An 18,417-nucleotide genomic window follows, 5' to 3' on the forward strand; every position below is an offset into this window, starting at 1 on the left:
ACATCGTCAAAGGGCTCTTTCTGTCTCCCTGACCCGTGACACAGAGCTTCATTTGCATGCCGACAAATCAAATGAACACTTTGTGTTGGTTTATCGCCTGCACAGACACACAAACACAACACACTGAGGCCAGAGGGCTGAGCTCATACTCATTAGATCTGCAGTTCCTGCATGTGGAGGAGGAAATCAGACACATTCAGAAATACAAACTTGGGATATTTTCCCTAAAATTCACAAATATAATAGTTGCTGATTGGGCAGCAACCTCAGCGCCTACAAGAGGGACCCATGCGTCATATGAGAAGACTACTTCACCCATCATGCATCAGTCAGAAGGGTTGTATCATGTTTTTGTAATTGTGTGTCTTTGTGTGTGTGTGTGTGTGACAGCAGCCAGGTGTCATTCCCCTCAAACTGTTATTTCAGGAGACAAATTACAGGCTGGTAGTCGTTGTTTCCTCCGCAGCAGAGAGCGCTTCTTCCTCCAGTCAGAACAACAAATAATAGAGAAACATTTCAAACATGTTTGTGTTTTCAAGAGACTTCCTGCTGGAAGTGTTTGTCGTGCAGTTGAAGTGGAGAGACTCTGAGAAGGACGAGCAATGTGCATTGAGTTCGCAAAATAGCCGATGCAGCCTGTCAGAGGGCATCCAACATGGCCGCCTTGTCGGCGAGTGCAGAGTCAATACACTTTGACTCGCCCCAAAAACAACTGAAGAAATAAAAGCGTTTGAGTAAAGGTTCAATAAAAATATTGTGTTTAATTTGTGATATTAAGCCACGAACTTGAAATACAACCGTTAGTTTGAAATGAAGGTTTTTTTTAAGCTAACGTTAAGCTACGTCACCGTAACCATTACTTCAGTTGGTTATTAGCTGGTATTAGTATTGATATAGTGTATAATATTCAATTATATAATAGTATAATAGTCAATTAAAGAGTGTTGACATGAATAAAAGTCTATGAATAGGTGTGTTTTAACATTGTGTTTAATTTGTGGTACAAAGCCACGCACTTTAAAAGAACGTTTTCAGGCTACGTCATCATTACCATATTGTGTATACTATTACCTTAAAGAGGAAGTTTTACACCAATATGACTCATATATATATATATATATATATATATATATATATATATATATATATATATATATATATATATATATATTCACCACTGTGTAACTCAAATTAGCAATTATTTTAAATATATATATATAATAGGTATTTAAAAATATGTATAGGTTTTGTGTTGTATAATAATAATAAGAATGAAGCTGCATCTTTTTTGGTACATTTAAAAGTTCACCTTACAGTATTAAGTACCTTAATTTGTGTTAACATGATTTAACTTCTCTGGAAACAGCCAACAGGCTGCAGAGGTCAGGATGAAGATTATGACGACAGGAATCCACATTTCTACGAAGCCATCCTCCTCCTCCTCCTCCTCCTCCTCCTCCTCCTCCTCCTCCTCCTCCACCCCTCCCCCCCCCCCCCCGGTCCCTCCTCCCCGCTGTCCTCCTCCCGGCTCCGGCGCGCCTCGCTGCTCGTGGATGCGGCAGACTGGATCAGAGCCCGTCTGACGTGAAGCTGCAGCCGGGAGGAGGACACCGACAGCCCGACACTTCCCTCCGCAGCGTCACGGTGAGTACACTGAACCTCTGAATGCTCTTTTATCACAACCTCATGAGTCTTATTTTCTTTATTTAAACATCTCATATGACTCATCTGGTGCATGTGTCAGCGTGCACGCGGTCCGTGCCCGCGCACCCGTTTCATCCGTCGGCTCCATTGAAATGCAGCGGAATGGTTACAATGTTGCAAAGTCACTGAAAGAACGCCGACAGGAAGTACGAGCAGATGAACAAAAACGTGTTTTAACATCGTGTTTGAGTCAATTAAAAAACTTTAAATAATACAGTAATACCCAAATAAAGAGTGAGTTTGTAAAGTTCTGTTTCCTTATATTAAAAAAAAAAAAAAAAAGTTGTATTTTGGCGAACGTTAACAGAGATGTTTTAACACCTAAAACAATATATTCTGTTGGTTTACAAAGTCCTTGAAATAGCTAATTGTTACGTACAATGAATTATAACGTGTTAAAGTCAATTAAAGAGCGTCAGGAGGAGTGAAAGTCTATGTTAGCTTAAAAAGAAGCTAATCGCGTTTTAAACCGACGTTAACCCTCCTCTTACTTTTGAGGTCAATTTGACCCCATTCAATGTTTAACATCTCTAATTAAATACTTACCATCATTTTTTTTGGCTTCATATTTTATGACTTTTCCTATTTTAAGCGGGACAACTGGGTAAACATAAATTGAACATGATGTTCTCAATGTCCTGGACACATTTTGTACACAACGCTGTTCTTTGGGGTCGATTTGACCCCAGGCTGTTTTAGCTGTATGAAACATATCACCTGGTCTGACCTGTCGCTCACAGGTCAGACCAGGTCAATCTGCACCTGTAGAATATTATCAATCAATCTACAAAGCAACACATTTCAATAATTTGCGATCTTTTGGGTTTTGGGTGCTCTCTCTTTCTGCTTTTTCACTCTCACCTGAAATGACTTCCAAAAACAAGATTTCCTGTCAATGAGGTGCTGTCACAGCTCTTTGACCATGAAGGTGACATAGAGGAGAATGTGTCTGAGATAGAGGATGATGTTGCAGAGGACCCTGATCATGAGGCATCCTCCTCTGATGGGAGCGAGACCCTCATTGTCAACCCTCCTGTTGTCGCTCAACCTCCAGCAAACACGCTACCTTCCAAAAATGGAAAGTTGTTGTGGTCCGTCACCCCACCTGAACAAAAGGAGCTTAGTGCTTCTGATGTCCTCAAAATGGTTCCAGGTCCCACCAGATGCGCTGTCAGTCATGTCCGTGACATCCAATCAGCATTTGAGCTCTTCCCAACACCATCAATTGAAAATAATGTACATCAGATGATAAATTTAGAGGGCGGGCGTGTAGACGGGGAGAGTTGGGAAGACCTGGATGTGACCGGCTTGCAAGCCTCCATTGGGCTGCTCATTTTGGCCGGAGTGTCCAAGTCCAAAGGTGGAGCAACAGCAAGTCTTTGGGCTGCTGGCACTGGAAGGGCAATATTTCCAGCCGCCATGTCTCTAAATACCTTCCATGTTTTCTCCCGTGTCATACGCTGAGAAACAAGGCCCGACGACAATCAAAAATTGATTGTTTTCAGTGTTTAGTGTGTAGAGAACCTTTGTGTTCTTTGCTGATGTTCTGATGATGATGATGTTCTATTAAAAAAAAATCCTTCTGACTTTTTGAAATTGGTTGTGTTTTTTCTGGGGTCAAATTGACCCCGAACATAACGAATGTTACTCGTCTTCATAACAGGAAACGTTTATCATTCCAAACCTTACAGATAACACAAATATGTACTTAAGACATCATATAAAGCCATTAAAACATAAAGCATGATCTATTTTAAATGGTATGTCAATCAGTGAGATTTCATTCTGATCTGCGTATTTCTTCATAGTCGCTTAACAGATATTCCCGGATGTTTTAAGGGGGTGGGTGTCTTTTTTTAAAAATTAAATTTTCTATTTAAGTAGTCAGCAAACATGCACAAAGTTCCTAATCGATCAACTTTGGAAAAATCATTGAATTATGATCATTTTCTGGGTGTTTAAATTGCTGTGGTCAAATTGACCCCGAAGGTAAAAGATGTTAGTAAATTTGAAGGTAACAGGAGTTTTAAGTGACGTCATCATTACCGTTAACCGCCACTCAGTTGGGTATAAGTATCGCGTATATTACCTTAAGGAACGTTTAAATGGATTTAATATTTAAAAAAATAGTGGAATCCAGACGTTGATCTCCAAGGGACAAAGTTGTTAAAACATTTCTGTAAACATTAGCCAAAATTAAATCAATTAAAAAACATTTTTTGACCAATTAATTTTTCAATAAAGCTAAACAGAACTTCACAAACTTCCTCTTTAAAGGGTGAAATTTATGTTTAATTTGTGGTACGAAGCCAAGAACTTTAAATACAACCATTAGTTAGAAATTAAGTTGTTTTTAAGCTAACGTTAGGCTACGTCATCATAACCATCAACTTCCTTCAGTCGGTTATTAGCTGTTATCAGCAATGCAATAGTGTAAAATATGACCTTAAAGAGCGAGTTTGTGAAATTAGGTTTAGCTTTATATTAAAAACATGTATCACAAATGTTTTATTTGAGTAATTTTGGCTCATATTCACTTAAATGTTTCTTACATATTTGTCCTTAGAGGCTAACTTTTGAGTTCCTCCCTTTTTAAAAAAAATACAAAATCCAGAATCTGTTTATTTAAATTAAGAATGAAAGAAAACCTAAAACCCTGCAGGACCTCTGGCATTTCGTCCTCTATGAACCGGTTTGAACGCTGAAAGCTGCATTTTGTGAGGTCAACGAGCAAACACTCATTGCAGAAAAGTTCAAATCCTGAAACACTTGAAGTGACAGTTGAAATACAAACACTGGAAGAAATTGAAGTGTCCATTGAAGTGCAAGTACTGAATGAAGTTTGAAGTGTCAGTAGAAATAAAAGCACGGAAAAGGTTAAAGATTCATTAAAAGTGACAGGTTGAAAGCGTCCGGTGAAGTCCTGAAACAACGTCTTTGAACCTGATGAAATATCCTATACGTGCTGCAGAATGAGCAATAAAACGCAGGAAATGACTCAGCATTTTTTCTCTCGTCTCGAAGTCAATATCTTTTTTATTTTAATGGGTTTTTGGTCGGATGCCAGAATCAAAGCTGTTTAGCTAACGCAAGAGATTTTAACGTCTCAGATAAAACAAGTCAGTAAAAGCGCTGCTGGGGAATTTAGAAGCTTGTACGAGTCGCTAACAGTGAAGCCGAGGGAAGTCATGTGACCTCAAAAACAACAACAACAACAAAACATTGGCTTTTTGTTGAGCGAACTAGCGCTGCGCTAACATCCGGGACGCGTCACCCGGCAGTACTTGCAGTACTTGCAGTACTTGCAGTACTTGCAAATGTCTTGAGTTAATTTCCTAAAATTTGGCACAGACGTCCTCTTGCACTCGAGGTCTAATTGGGGCCGGAAAAATATTACGACATGACATCTTAACACGAGACTCCATTTTGACTTTTTTGTTGTCTTTTTCTGGTTTTACAGACTGTTTTACAGTAAAATATGTCTTTTTTTCAAATTGATTTGTTTTTATTCTGGATTTTAAACCACAATATCGACATATATTCACGCGTGTGTGTCCCACTGTGTTGTTGTGCTTTTGTTATGTCGTCGCAAACAACACAAACGAACAATTCCACGTCCCCGAACGTGACATTTCATGACTCTTTCATGAACTGGCACGAGAACGTGTTGGATATCGACATCGAGGGCGTTTGTTCACGACACATCGGGGCTCTAACTCTATAATTCACACGTTAACTATGACAATTTCACACAAATGTCTGATTTTGATGGTGACCTTCTCCAGCATACGATGGCCAGTAAACCTTCTTCGTTTTAAGTCTGAGGGGAAGCCGATTACCAGCTGAAGCGTCAGGTATCAGACGTCCTCGTCGTTGAGTCTCTCCATCCCAGACGCTGTCCCTGAAGACCTGATCCTCTCAGGCGGGTCGCTGCTGTACTTTACAGGAGACTCCGCCTCTCTTTCCGGCGCCTGTCTCGTGAGTTCACGAGGAATGTATGTGAGCTTTTTTTCTCCCCTGTCAAAGCCTCTTCGGTGAATTAGCTCTCATTCTTACAAAGTCATGGGAGACCGGCATTATTAACCCGCTCGCCTGGGTCTTAACATCCTGACGTTCAGCCCTCTCGCGTTATGTAAGAACAGTTTCACTAGAAGGCTGCTGCATAATTATGGCAGTGCGTGCAGGACTCACTTAGACCAGCGTATTTATAGGAGCCGCAGCCTCCACAGAACAAACTGAGGCTGTAGGAATGTTCTGCGCTAAAGTAGAAAGCAAGGTGAACATATCTCTGATGTAATACTTTATTGGCTCTGATGGGAGAAATAACGTTTGATTATTTTTTTCCTGCATGAAGGAATTTTTTTACAACCACCATAAAAACACAACTGGCAATTAAAGTGATTACACAAATGTGTTTAGTAGCAATTCATCAAACAACTGTTGGAACAAGCAGAACACAAAGTGATAGTTTTTATTTATTTAGTTCATACTTCGACTTTAAAGAACTTTGTTTTGATGACTTAAAAGATGGATGGAAATACAATATTGTGGAATAGAATAATAAGAAATATGCACAATGTACACAAAACATAAAAATATTAAATGAACCAACAAAATGGTAGTGAAAGAGTGTACTATAGTGTACTATACTTTCACCACTGAGTGCAGGTACTTTCCTACAGTCAGATGTCAGATTAGACATTTGACACCATAGACTGTGGGATTTATATATATATATATATATATATATATATATATATATATATATATATATATATATATATATATATCTCAGTGGCTTTTAGCTCTTTCTGACGTTCTATATCCATCAACACACAGGCTTTAAAATCAATTCTGTGAATAAAGGTCAGGACCAAACTCAAGAAATATTCATCATCAAGTGAAAAGTCAAGAAGTATTACTCGTTCAGCCTCGTGAAATGTCAAACGGACCGTCGTATTCACGCAATAAGACATCCGTCAAAACCCTTTTGGTCAGTGATATTGTGTGTTATGGTGTTTGCCAGTGAAGACCAGTGGAGACGACAGGAAGTTGAGATAGATAACAGGAAGTGGAGACGACAGGAAGTGGATCTTTAAGCTCTGGAGTGTGCCTAGCTAGCTGTTTTATGCTAAGCTAAGCTAATCACCAGAGGACTCCTGTTTGGGGCTGAAGAATTTTAAAATCCTGATCTGGTTGTGATTATTTAGACCGGTATTGCAATTTTAATGTGATCTACGGTGTTAGAGGAAATGTTATTATCACTATTATCATTTTATAAGAAAAACGCGTTAACATTTTTTGATGTTTTAATAATATATGATGTATTTTGACACATTTTGCCTTTAACAAATATTTAGTCTCCTGTGATTTTTAAAATTTGCATGATCCCAAACTTTTGATTTATTTTTGTTTCAGATTTGGTACATTTGGTAGAAAGAAACGTCTTTAATGCCGACATGTAACCCAAAGGTTGGCTCAGAGGTGAAAAGTGTGAAAAGCCCAAACGCTGGAGGGTTAAGGGCTGTAAACACAACCTTACTTTGGGGCATAAAACCTATAGATTAGACCAGTTTTTCTGAGTTAATTCCAGTTAAACCAGTCCGTTGGCACAATTCCTCCTCATCACTTTGATGTCTCCATTCAAACCACTTTGTTTGAGCGTAATGGGCCTTTAATCCAGCCGTAGTCGGAGCATCAGGTTGTTTTTTTTTAAGAAGAGTCAGATGGACGTCACAGCAGATAATCTGAAGCGGTGGGATCTCAGGTCAGCGAGTTCCTCTCCCTGGACCTTCCCTCTCGCCGAGAGCGGCGCCGTGTCCCTCCAGGTGGACTCGTGATATGTCGGCGTTGGCATACGTGGGTTTGACACCCAACAAAAACAAGGGAAAGACTTTTCTTTGGCGTCCCGTTGGAGGTGTGGTTCCCATACGTTAGCCCGGCTCCGTGCTTGGTGGTGGACCTGAGTCTGCAGATTTGCTTCCCAAGCCGGTAAAAAAAAAAAAAAGCTCCAGGCCCCTCCTGCACCGAAGCAGATCAAGGGCAGGAAAAAAAAGAGTTGGTTTTAATCCCCAAAGGGATTAAGAACCCCACGAGTGATTAAATGACACTTCTGTCTAAGAGTTAAAAGGACAAATTACTGTACCACCTCAGACTTGGGAACCGCTGCTGCAGACGTATCTCTCTCTCTCTCTCTCTCTCTCTCTCTCTCTCTCTCTCTCTCTCTCTGGACGATCGGTAATCACCTCGCGGTCGCCGGGTGGAGCGCATACCTCCGCTGCTTAGAGTCCGGCTGGACAATGAACCGGATTCTGTCTGACGTTGATCACACCCCAGATATCTGTTCCCAGGAATCGCATATACGTTTCCACCGAAGCCGAAGACTCGTGACGGAGAACCGCCGGGCGACCCCGTCTCCAACCAGACCCCGTCTCCAACCAGACCTCGTCTCCAACCGGACCCCGTCTCCAACCAGACCCCGTCTCCAACCAGACCCCGTCTCCAACCAGACCCCGTCTCCAACCAGACCTCGTCTCCAACCACACCCCGTCTCCAACCACACCCCGTCTCCAACCGGACCCCGTCTCCAACCGGACCCCGTCTCCAACCGGACCCCGTCTCCAATCAGACCCCGTCTCCAACCGGACCCCGTCTCCAACCGGACCCCGTCTCCAACCAGACCCCGTCTCCAACCGGACCCGATTTATTCCAACAAGAAGCTGATTAAAGCAACAGATATAGAAACTGAGAAATATACATTTATAAAACGTAGAAAAAGTAAATAAATAGATGGATGGATGGATGAACAGATGGATGAACAGATGGAAGGATGGATGAACAGATGGACGGATGGATGAACAGATGGATGGATGGATGAATGAAAAGATGGATGAACAGATGGATGAACAGATGGAAGGATGGATGAACAGATGGATGGATGGATGGATGAAAAGATGGATGAACAGATGGATGGATGAACAGATGGATGAACAGATGGATGGATGGATGGATGGATGAACAGATGGATGGATGAATAGATAGATGAACGGATGGATGGATGGATGAACAGATGGATGAACAGATGGATGGATGAACAGATGGATGAACAGATGGATGGATGGATGGATGAACAGATGGATGGATGGATGGATGAACAGATGGATGGATGGATGAACAGATGGATGAACAGATGGATGAACAGATGGATGGATGGATGAACAGATGGATGGATGGATGGATGAACAGATGGATGGATGGATGGATGAACAGATGGATGGATGGATGAACAGATGGATGAACAGATGGATGGATGGATGAACAGATGGATGGTTGGATGGATGAACAGATGGATGAACAGATGGATGGATGAACAGATGGATGGATGGATGAACAGATGGATGAACAGATGGATGGATGGATGAACAGATGGATGGATGGATGAACAGATGGATGGATGGATAGAGGGCCAGATTCCAATCGAGACACTTTTTTTTTTTTACAATTTTGCATCAGATCACTTTCTGAGGGGAAGCGGCCATCTTGCCCAGGAGGAGGCGGGACGTGAACGCTGGCTTTTCAAACTCGTCAACGTGCAGAATCTGCACTCGCCGACAGGAAGTCCACTTGCACCAGAGGCTGTTGCCCTGGCAACAGAATGGAAACGTAAAAGGTCTGGACGGACACGAAGAGGAAAAAGCAGCAGCAGCAGCAGCAGCAGCAGCAGCAGCAGCAGCAGCAGCAGCAGCAGCAGCAGCAGCAGCAGCAGGTCTCTGGATCGTTACACCAGTTGTGTTTGATTTGCTCACATGTGAGAGGCCTGATGAGTGGTATTGAGCGGCTATAGGGTTTCCACACACACACACACACACACACACACACACACACACACACACACACACACACACACACACTCAGCCACGGAGACATGCTGTTACTCACTGCTGTCTCTGCACCGTCGGCACTCTGTCTCCTGAAGCTTTATCTCAGGAACACAACAGTTGGTGCAGAAGGAAAGAAACTGCATATAGTTGCAAAGTGTGTGATGCAAAGTGTGTTACAAAGTGTGTGTTACAAAGTGTGCTGCGTGACTACGTTCACGTTCTTCCTCTGCGCTCTCCTCACTTCACCTTCAGCCTTCGGGAACATTTCAGTGTTGCTCTTCGTCTCTGCAGCGTCATGAACCGCCTCCACATGTCTAACGTTTCACCATTTAATGCCAAAGGTATTCTGGGATTTAATGTACAGCAGCTTTCATGGTCAGGCCCACTCTTGTCTGGGCGCTGAACACGCTGCGAGGTGTGTGTGTGTGTGTGTGTGTGTGTGTGTGTGTGTGTGTGTGTGTGTGTGTGTGTGTGTGTGTGTGTGTGTGTGTGTGTGTGTGTGTGTGTGTCGTGCCAACACTGGATTCTCCAGCAGCGAAATTGGAGCTTTGCATCGAAGTTAAGCTGAACTTAATTGTCATACGAGAAAAATGACTTATGACTGAGAATCTAAACATGAAACACTTAAACACCTGCAATGTGTCTATTAATATTCCATATTTGGAAAATGTTCATTCCAAAATCTTTCCACCCTCATAAAAGAAAGATGTCTTTATAATTATATGTAACAACCCTAATAATTGCCGTGCATGAAAAATGCACATATGAGAGGAACGCTACAGCTTCAGTATTTCCTCTTCTTCTTCTTCCTCTTTAGTTTTTTTGGCACAAAGCGAAGCCCGAGGGTCCTGCTGGGTTTACACTGTTTAAAGGAGGGACATCGAACTTTTATTTAAACGACCTCCAAAGATGCCGTGGAGGCACCAGAACCCAGCTGCCGGTGAAACGAGACGCGTCAGCAGCTAATGAAGCCTGACCGCCTTTCATCTTCCTCTTCCTCTTCCTCCCAGACAAGAGAGCCGGCATGGACAACAAGGCGTTGGAACTGGAGTGTGTGAGCGTCCCCGTGGAGGAGGCGGTCCTGTGCAACGGCACCGCCGGGGGCGGCCAGCAGGAGGCGTCCATGTTGACCCACCTGAAGAAGGTGGAGAACCACATCACTGAAGCGCAGCGCTTCTCACACCTCCCCAAGCGCTCGGCCGTGGACCTGGAGTTCAGCGACCTCTCCTACACCATCAGGGAGGGGCCGTGCTGGAGGAGGAGAGGTACACACACACACACACACACACACACTCACACACACACACACACTCACACACACACCTCGTCTTCACACACACTGCTTTGCCTGAACGCATCATATTGCAACTGAATGGAACCGCCGCTGGTTCTCCGTTAGCGGTGCTGCTAACGTTACTAGCTCCCCACCTGTTGGTTCTCCGTTAGCTAGCGGTGCTGCTAACATTACTAGCTCTCCTCCTGCTGGTCTGAACACACTCATGCATTCACATTTGTCTTTGAGCAGGCGTTTGTGTATTTTTTCCAGAATTAACATGCTTTTCAGGCTAATAACGGCTATATTTTGATGGCTGTGGATAAACCATTTGCTGAAAAATGCGACGCGAGACGAACGCTGAGCTGTAAAATGCTGCGTGATGGCGTTCAGCCGTCCGGTGCTTCTTGCGGTCAGTGGAGTTGTGGGTCAGACAGAGGACACACACACACACACACCGTCTGGTGAGGAATACAAAGCAGCTCCACGCCGCCGGCTCTGTTGAGTCAGCGTAGCTCGACAACCTCAGTGAGATGAAGGAGTCGCCTCACAGTGACTCTGACTGATTCTCTCTCCTGACCAGCAGGGGGTGACTCCTCTGGTTGTATAGAAGTCTATGCTTCATGTGTTAAAGCTGCATTCTCTCTCCTGACCACCAGGGGGCGACTCCTCTGGTTGTATAGAAGTCTATGCTTCATGTGTTAAAGCTGCATTCTCTCTCCTGACCACCAGGGGGCGACTCCTCTGGTTGTATAGAAGTCTATGCTTCATGTGTTAAAGCTGCATTCTCTCTCCTGACCACCAGTGGGCGACTTCTCTGGTTGTATAGAAGTCTATGCTTCATGTGTTAAAGCTGCATTCTCTCTCCTGACCACCAGGGGGCGACTCCTCTGGTTGTATAGAAGTCTATGCTTCATGTGTTAAAGCTGCATTCTCTCTCCTGGCCACCAGGGGGCGACTCCTCTGGTTGTATAGAAGTCTATGGTTCATGTGTTAAAGCTGCATTCTCTCTCCTGACCACCAGGGGGCGACTCCTCTGGTTGTATAGAAGTCTATGCTTCATGTGTTAAAGCTGCATTCTCTCTCCTGACCACCAGGGGGCGACTCCTGTGGTTGTATAGAAGTCTATGCTTCACGTGCTAAAACATTTAGTCGTGTTTCTGGTCTGAAGCAGGAAGTGCAGCTTCGTTCAGGTCATCAATAATGAAGCCGACCGGAGAGACGAAGAACCAGAGAGAGGAGGAAGGATGAAAGGAAAGGAAGGGGGGAGTTATGATGGAAAGGAGGCGAGGTTAAGTGAGGTAGGGTGAAAGTGAAGGGAGGTAAAGTGAGGTAGATCAAAAGTGAAGGGAGGTGAAGTGAGGTAGGGTGAAAGTAAAGGGAGGTGAAGTGAGGTAGAGTGAAAATAAAGGGATGTGAAGTGAGGTAGAGTGAAAGTAAAGGGAGGTGAAGTGAGGTAGAGTGAAAGTCGAGGGAGGTGAAGTGAGGTAGATTGAAAATAAAGGGAGGTGAAGTGAGGTAGAGTGAAAGTAAAGGGAGGTGAAGTGAGGTAGGGTGGAAGTGAGGTAGAGTGAAAGTAAAGGGAGGTGAAGTGAGGTAGGGTGGAAGTGAGGTAGGGTGAAAGTAAAGGGAGGTGAAGTGAGGTAGGGTGAAAGTGAAGTGAGGTAATGTGAGGTAGATCAAAAGTGAAGGGAGGTGAAGTGAAAGTAAAGGGAGGTGAAGTGAGGTAGAGTAAAAGTAAATGGAGGTGAAGTGAGGTAGAGTGAAAATAAAGGGAGGTGAAGTGAGGTAGAGTGAAAGTAAAGGGAGGTGAAGTGAGGGAGGGCAAAAAGTGTGTCCCGTGATGCATTAATTCCACTTCCTTAGAAGAAAAGCGTTTCTCTGGATTGACGCTTCACTCCAGTCACAGATTTCGTTCATGCGTTTGAACTCGTTTGAAGTGTTTTTTGAAAAGCTTTCTGTTCTCCATCCACCGCTTCACTGCTAGCACCGCCTGTTTGGATCAATAACGACGTATTGATAAAAAACACATCTGCTGTCGTTTGACCCAAACAAAAGCGTTTTCTGGCGTATAATCGTCTACGATAAAGACGCGTTGGAACTACAACAAATATGTTAATATGACTTAAACGTGAGCTTTTCTCTCTTACAAGTCTATACAAATAGAGTAATTATGTTTTAATCGCCTCAGACGTTTAACCCAAACATAGCGAGACGAGTGAGCAAGAAGTACATGAACAATACCTTGAAGATTCAGCTTTTTTATTCATTTTAATTGATGCTAGTTGTTGTTGTTGTTGTTGATGTTGATGCGTTCCAGGTTTCAAAGCTTTACTGAAGTGCTTGTCTGGAAGGTTCTGCAGCAGAGAGCTGATCGGCATCATGGGCCCTTCAGGGGCCGGGAAGTCCACCTTGATGAACATCCTGGCGGGATACAGGTGAGAGGGCCACGCCCTCTGCTGGACGGCAGAGGAACAGTAGCTAGTTAGCTCGCGAGCTAACAGCGAGCTACGCAGGACTTTCCAGTTTCCATCGCGCGTTCTTCTATAAGTTAAAGTAGCGCAACCAACTTGACGAGGTGCTTACTGTGCCAGCTATAGTACTGGAGTGTGTGTGTGTGTGTGTGTGTGTGTGTGTGTGTGTGTGTGTGTCCTTCAGGGAAACAGGCATGAAGGGTCAGATCCGGGTCAACGGGAGGCCTCGTGACCTCAGGACCTTCAGGAAGATGTCGTGCTACATCATGCAGGACGACATGCTGCTGCCGCACCTCACCACGCGGGAGGCCATGATGGTATGGACACACACACACACACACACACACACACAACTTACAGTGTGTCCACAGGAACGTTGTGCTGCGTCACACTCTCTCTCTCTTCCTCTGCTCTCAGGTCTCTGCCAACCTGAAGCTGGACGAGACGATGGAGGTGAAGAAAGAGCTGGTGAGAAAACACATCACACCCTGTGTTACACAATGTTGTGTTGACTCTGACGCACACTGACATGCTGCAGTGGGCGCGGAAGTTATTGCTGAAGGTTTGTGTTATTTATTTGTTATTTACGACTTACTTTAGCCCCTCCCCCCTCAGAGGGCGTGGCCTTTTAGCAGGCGGCCATTTTACACAATGATTTGTCAAAATGAATAAATTGAACACATTTAAAAGACTCACACACGCACACAGACACACAAACAGACACACACACACACAGACACGCGCGTGCACACAGACACACCAACATACACAGAAATGCACACACGCACAAACACATGCACGCAGACGCACAAACAGACACGCACGTACACAAAAAAGTATTTTTTAACGAGGCACATTTCTAAAAACCCACATTCATGATTCATATTGTAAAGTGTGTGCCGCTCAGTGTCGTGCGTGTTGTGTCGTGCGTGTCGTGTGTGTTGTGTTGTGTGTGTTGTGTTGTGTGTGTTGTGCGTGTCGTCCCCGTCCAGGTGAATGAGATCCTGACGGCGTTGGGCCTCCTGGACTGCGCTCACACGCGCACCAGCTCGCTGTCCGGCGGGCAGTGCAAGCGGCTCGCCATCGCCCTCGAGCTGGTCAACAATCCTCCCGTCATGTTCTTCGACGAGCCGACCAGGTGAGACGCCTAAGGCAGGTGCATAAATGTGGGCAGCCTTGTTGTTTTATTGATTTAAATACCTTCAGCACTAATTATTGGAACACAACATGTGTTTGTTCAGCTCATTGACCTTTGACCTCCACACACAGGTGAAGCCCATCATGAGCATATTTAAGGTGCCCGTTGCAAGTTGTTCCCCTCTTTGCGTCTTCTCTGCAGCCTCACAACAACTGTCACATGACCTGAAAACAAGATGGTTCACGTCACGGTTTAGAGGACACACAAAGCCAGCGCAGAGATCTCAGCTGTCAGTCTCCTCTGTGAGGAAATGAAAGAGCACAGGCACAGTTCTAGTGAAGGCCAGTCAGTGTCTTTGCACCAGGAGATGCTGGACGGGAGAGTCACGCAGCAGAAGCCTTTTCTGCGCCGAGGCCACACAAAGAGTCGCTGCAGGTACGCTGAGGCACGTTTAAAGAAGCCAGCTTCACTTTGGCATAAGCTGCTGTGGCCTGATGAAACTAAATGTGAGTTATTTGGACGTAACAGTGCGGTAAGCACGGCGGGAGAAGAACACGGCGTTCCAGGAGGAACACCTGCTGCCCACAGCAACATGTGTGGCCGCTGCAGCTACTGGCCTCCTGCTGAAGGTGAAGGTCACATGGATTCCAGTCGGTATCAGCAGATTGTTGCGAACAATGTTCAAGAATCAGCCACAAAGTTGAAGTTGGAGACTTCAACAAGACAACGACCCTGAACGCTGCTCACGTTCTACCTGAGTGTTCATGCAGAGGAACAAGTACGACGTGCAACATCACTGAAAACCTGTGCTGTGTTTTAAAGCCGGCTGTTCAAGCTCTGAACCAGCAGACCTGAGTGAAGAGGAGATGTTTGGAGGCTGTTATTTCTGCAAAAGGAGGATCTACTAAATATTGATGTCATTTTTCTGTTGGGCTGCCCACATTTATGCACCTGCCTACTTTGGTTTAAGTAATTATTGCAGACTTTCTGTAAAGCCTATAAACTTCATTTCACTTCTTAAATATCACGGTGTTTGTCTGCTATATGATGTATTTAATTCAAATTGCTGTTCCCAACAACCAATGATACACAAAGGAAACACTTGAAAATGATCAGGGGCGCCCAAACCTTTTCATACCACTGCATGTGTACATATCTGTACATATCTGTACATATATGTACATATCTGTACATATCTGTACATATATGTAGTGTGTGTATGTGGTGTGTAGTGGACATGTTGTCACTCGTGGGCGTGTCCTCCTGCAGCGGGCTGGACAGCGTCTCCTGCTTCCAGGTCGTCTCTCTGATGCGTTCGCTGGCGCTGGGAGGAAGGACCATCATCTGCACCATCCACCAGCCCAGCGCCAAGCTGTTTGAGATGTTCGACAAGGTGGGGGGGGGGGTGTGAGTGAGTGAGTGAGTGTGTGAGTGTGTGTGTGAGTGTGTGTGTGTGTGTGTGTATGGGTGTCTGTGTGTGTGTGTGTGAGAGTGAGTGTGTGTCTGTGTGTGTGAGTGTGTGACTTAGTGTGTGTGAGTGTGTGTGTGTCTGTCTGTGTGTGTCTGTGCGTGTGAGTGAGTGTGCGTGTGTGTGTGTCTATTTGTCAGTGTGTGTCTTTGCGTGTGAGTGAGTGAGTGTGTGTGTGTATATCTGTGTGTGTGTGTGTGTGTGTGTGTCTATTTGTCAGTGTGTGAGTGTGTGTGTGCGTGTCTCAGTCAAGTCAAATCTCAATCGTAGTAGAAGTACACAATAAGTAGTACACAGTTGTGTATATTGTTAAGTGCTTTGTGGTTATTCATTAAAGTTAGAAGAGTTTTATTTCTAGAGATCATCACAACTCATCTGCAGCTGTTTGTCTCTTTAGTTCTTAACCTACTGAGGTGTGTGTGTGTGTGTGTGTGTGAAGCCGCCGGTGAGAGGTTGACCTTTGACCTTTGACCTTGACCTGCGTGTCCTCCTGCAGCTGTACATCCTCAGTCAGGGTCAGTGCATCTATAAAGGCTCGGTGCCGTCGCTCATCCCCTACCTGAAGACGTTGGGCCTCTACTGCCCCACCTACCACAACCCTGCAGACTTCAGTACGTCCCGCCGCCGCGTCCCGCGCGTTCGATGCCCGGTGTGTCGCTAAACCCCCGTGTGTGTGTGTGTGTGTGTGTGTGTGTGTGTGTGTCCTCAGTCATCGAGGTGGCGTCCGGAGAGTACGGGGACATGAACCCGGTGCTGTTCGAGGCGGTGCAGGGCGGCTTGTGTGCGCCGGGAGAGAAGAAGAGCCAGAGCGACAGCAACGGCCAGTCGCCGTGTGCGGCCAAGTGTGCGACGGTACGTGGTGTTGTCGACACGGCGACACGCTCCACCTGTGTTCACGCTCAGAGGACGTTTGAACCCAGAGGCGCGACCATCTGTACGCTCACGACTCACATTCACAATATCCTGTATAATCCTTTTTTTAAATGATTTTAACTTTAATGAAAACCCGCCAATTTTAAGTCCCAGCATGCCCCATTCAGACAATCTTTTGGCATAGAATACGTGAGATTTTTTCCATTTTTGAACCAAACGACACAGTTTCTTGACTGAAACTCCTTCCTAACAGACCAAGACTTTGTTTTATTGTGGTTTTTGTTGCAGATTCTGATTCTTTAGGTCCTAATCTTTCCATAAAGGTGTCTTATTGACGCTCCAGGAGGCTTTTTGGGGGAATCTGGCTCATATCATGCTGGATGTTCATAGTTACCATCAAAATATCTTTTAAAAGTGATTTTTTTTGCAGATATACATGATTTTTCATAAGACTTTGCTGAACAAATACATACAATAACCCCCCCGCCCCCCCGCAGGAGGCCGGACACGTGGAGAGACATTCCTTTGCCACGAGCTCGCTGACACAGTTCTGCATCCTCTTCAAGAGAACCTTCATCACGATATGTCGAGACCAGGTGGGTGAGATCCGGTGACGCCGGTTCCAAACGGGCCCGAAGAGACGCTCGCTAACACAACGGAGGTGGTTTGTGTGTTTGTTGCCCCTCCGGTCGCCAGGTCCTGACCCACCTCCGGCTGATGTCCCACATCGCCATCGGCGTGCTGATCGGCCTGCTCTACCTGAACATCGGCAACGACGCCAGCAAGGTCTTCAACAACACCGGCTTCCTCTTCTTCTCCATGCTCTTCCTCATGTTCGGAGCGCTCATGCCGACCGTGCTGACCTGTGAGTCCGTGCGAAGGGCGGGGAGTTCTCTTTTTGACCTCGGTGGTCGACGCTGACGCTTTGTGCTCCCTTCTGCTCAGTTCCTCTGGAGATGTCCGTGTTCCTGAGGGAGCACCTGAACTACTGGTACAGCCTGAAGGCCTACTACCTGGCCAAGACCATGGCCGACATCCCGTTCCAGGTGAGCTGCCAGTGTTTTGGAGGGGGTCGACCACTGCAAGGTGCACCACTGCACCCTAGTGGTTGCAGTGGGTTATTACGCTTCAGTTTCTAAACACACATGTTCACCATGAAGTGTTAATGTGAGGTTAAAGGTCAGCTATTGGTTCGTAGACTCTGGTTTTGAAGCATTGAGTTTTGGCTGACGCCATTTTTTTATTTTTTTGTCTCAATCACCTTGTAGCCCCGCCCCTAAAGCGTCCCCTGCTTTATGGTCTGTTTGACTCCAACAGACCATAAAGTACTAAATGAACATCATGCTGTATAGAAGAAGACTAGAAACTAGAGATTGAGACATAAACTCATGTTTACAATGTTTACTGAGGGAATACATCAAGAGAGAAGTAGAGTCACTTATATAGACTTCTATACAACCAGAGGAGTCGCCCCCTGGTGGTCAGGAGAGAGAATGCAGCTTTAACACATGAAGCATAGACTTCTATACAACCAGAGGAGTCGCCCCCTGGTGGTCAGGAGAGAGAATGCAGCTTTAACACATGAAGCATAGACTTCTATACAACCA

General features: G+C 45.1%; 1 protein-coding gene across 1 annotated transcript in view; it reads left to right on the forward strand.

The window, feature by feature from the left end:
- Positions 1 to 1,566: 1,566 nt before the first annotated feature.
- LOC137790470 (ATP-binding cassette sub-family G member 4-like) overlaps positions 1,567 to 18,417 on the forward strand; it is an 18,397-nt gene continuing 1,546 nt past the window's right edge. Inside the window, exons 1-12 of the mRNA XM_068584749.1 lie at positions 1,567 to 1,644; positions 10,595 to 10,849; positions 13,178 to 13,295; positions 13,516 to 13,648; positions 13,749 to 13,799; positions 14,324 to 14,469; positions 15,739 to 15,862; positions 16,434 to 16,548; positions 16,647 to 16,789; positions 17,308 to 17,406; positions 17,507 to 17,675; positions 17,756 to 17,856. Coding sequence (XP_068440850.1) covers positions 10,609 to 10,849; positions 13,178 to 13,295; positions 13,516 to 13,648; positions 13,749 to 13,799; positions 14,324 to 14,469; positions 15,739 to 15,862; positions 16,434 to 16,548; positions 16,647 to 16,789; positions 17,308 to 17,406; positions 17,507 to 17,675; positions 17,756 to 17,856 — 1,440 coding nt within the window. The 5' untranslated portion in view covers positions 1,567 to 1,644; positions 10,595 to 10,608. The remainder of the gene's footprint in view (positions 1,645 to 10,594; positions 10,850 to 13,177; positions 13,296 to 13,515; positions 13,649 to 13,748; positions 13,800 to 14,323; positions 14,470 to 15,738; positions 15,863 to 16,433; positions 16,549 to 16,646; positions 16,790 to 17,307; positions 17,407 to 17,506; positions 17,676 to 17,755; positions 17,857 to 18,417) is intronic.

Source organism: Clinocottus analis, unplaced genomic scaffold (assembly GCF_023055335.1).
Source record: "Clinocottus analis isolate CAN_PGR_092001 unplaced genomic scaffold, fCliAna1.0.p SCAF_2, whole genome shotgun sequence".
Classification (NCBI taxonomy): Eukaryota; Metazoa; Chordata; class Actinopteri; order Perciformes; family Cottidae; genus Clinocottus; species Clinocottus analis.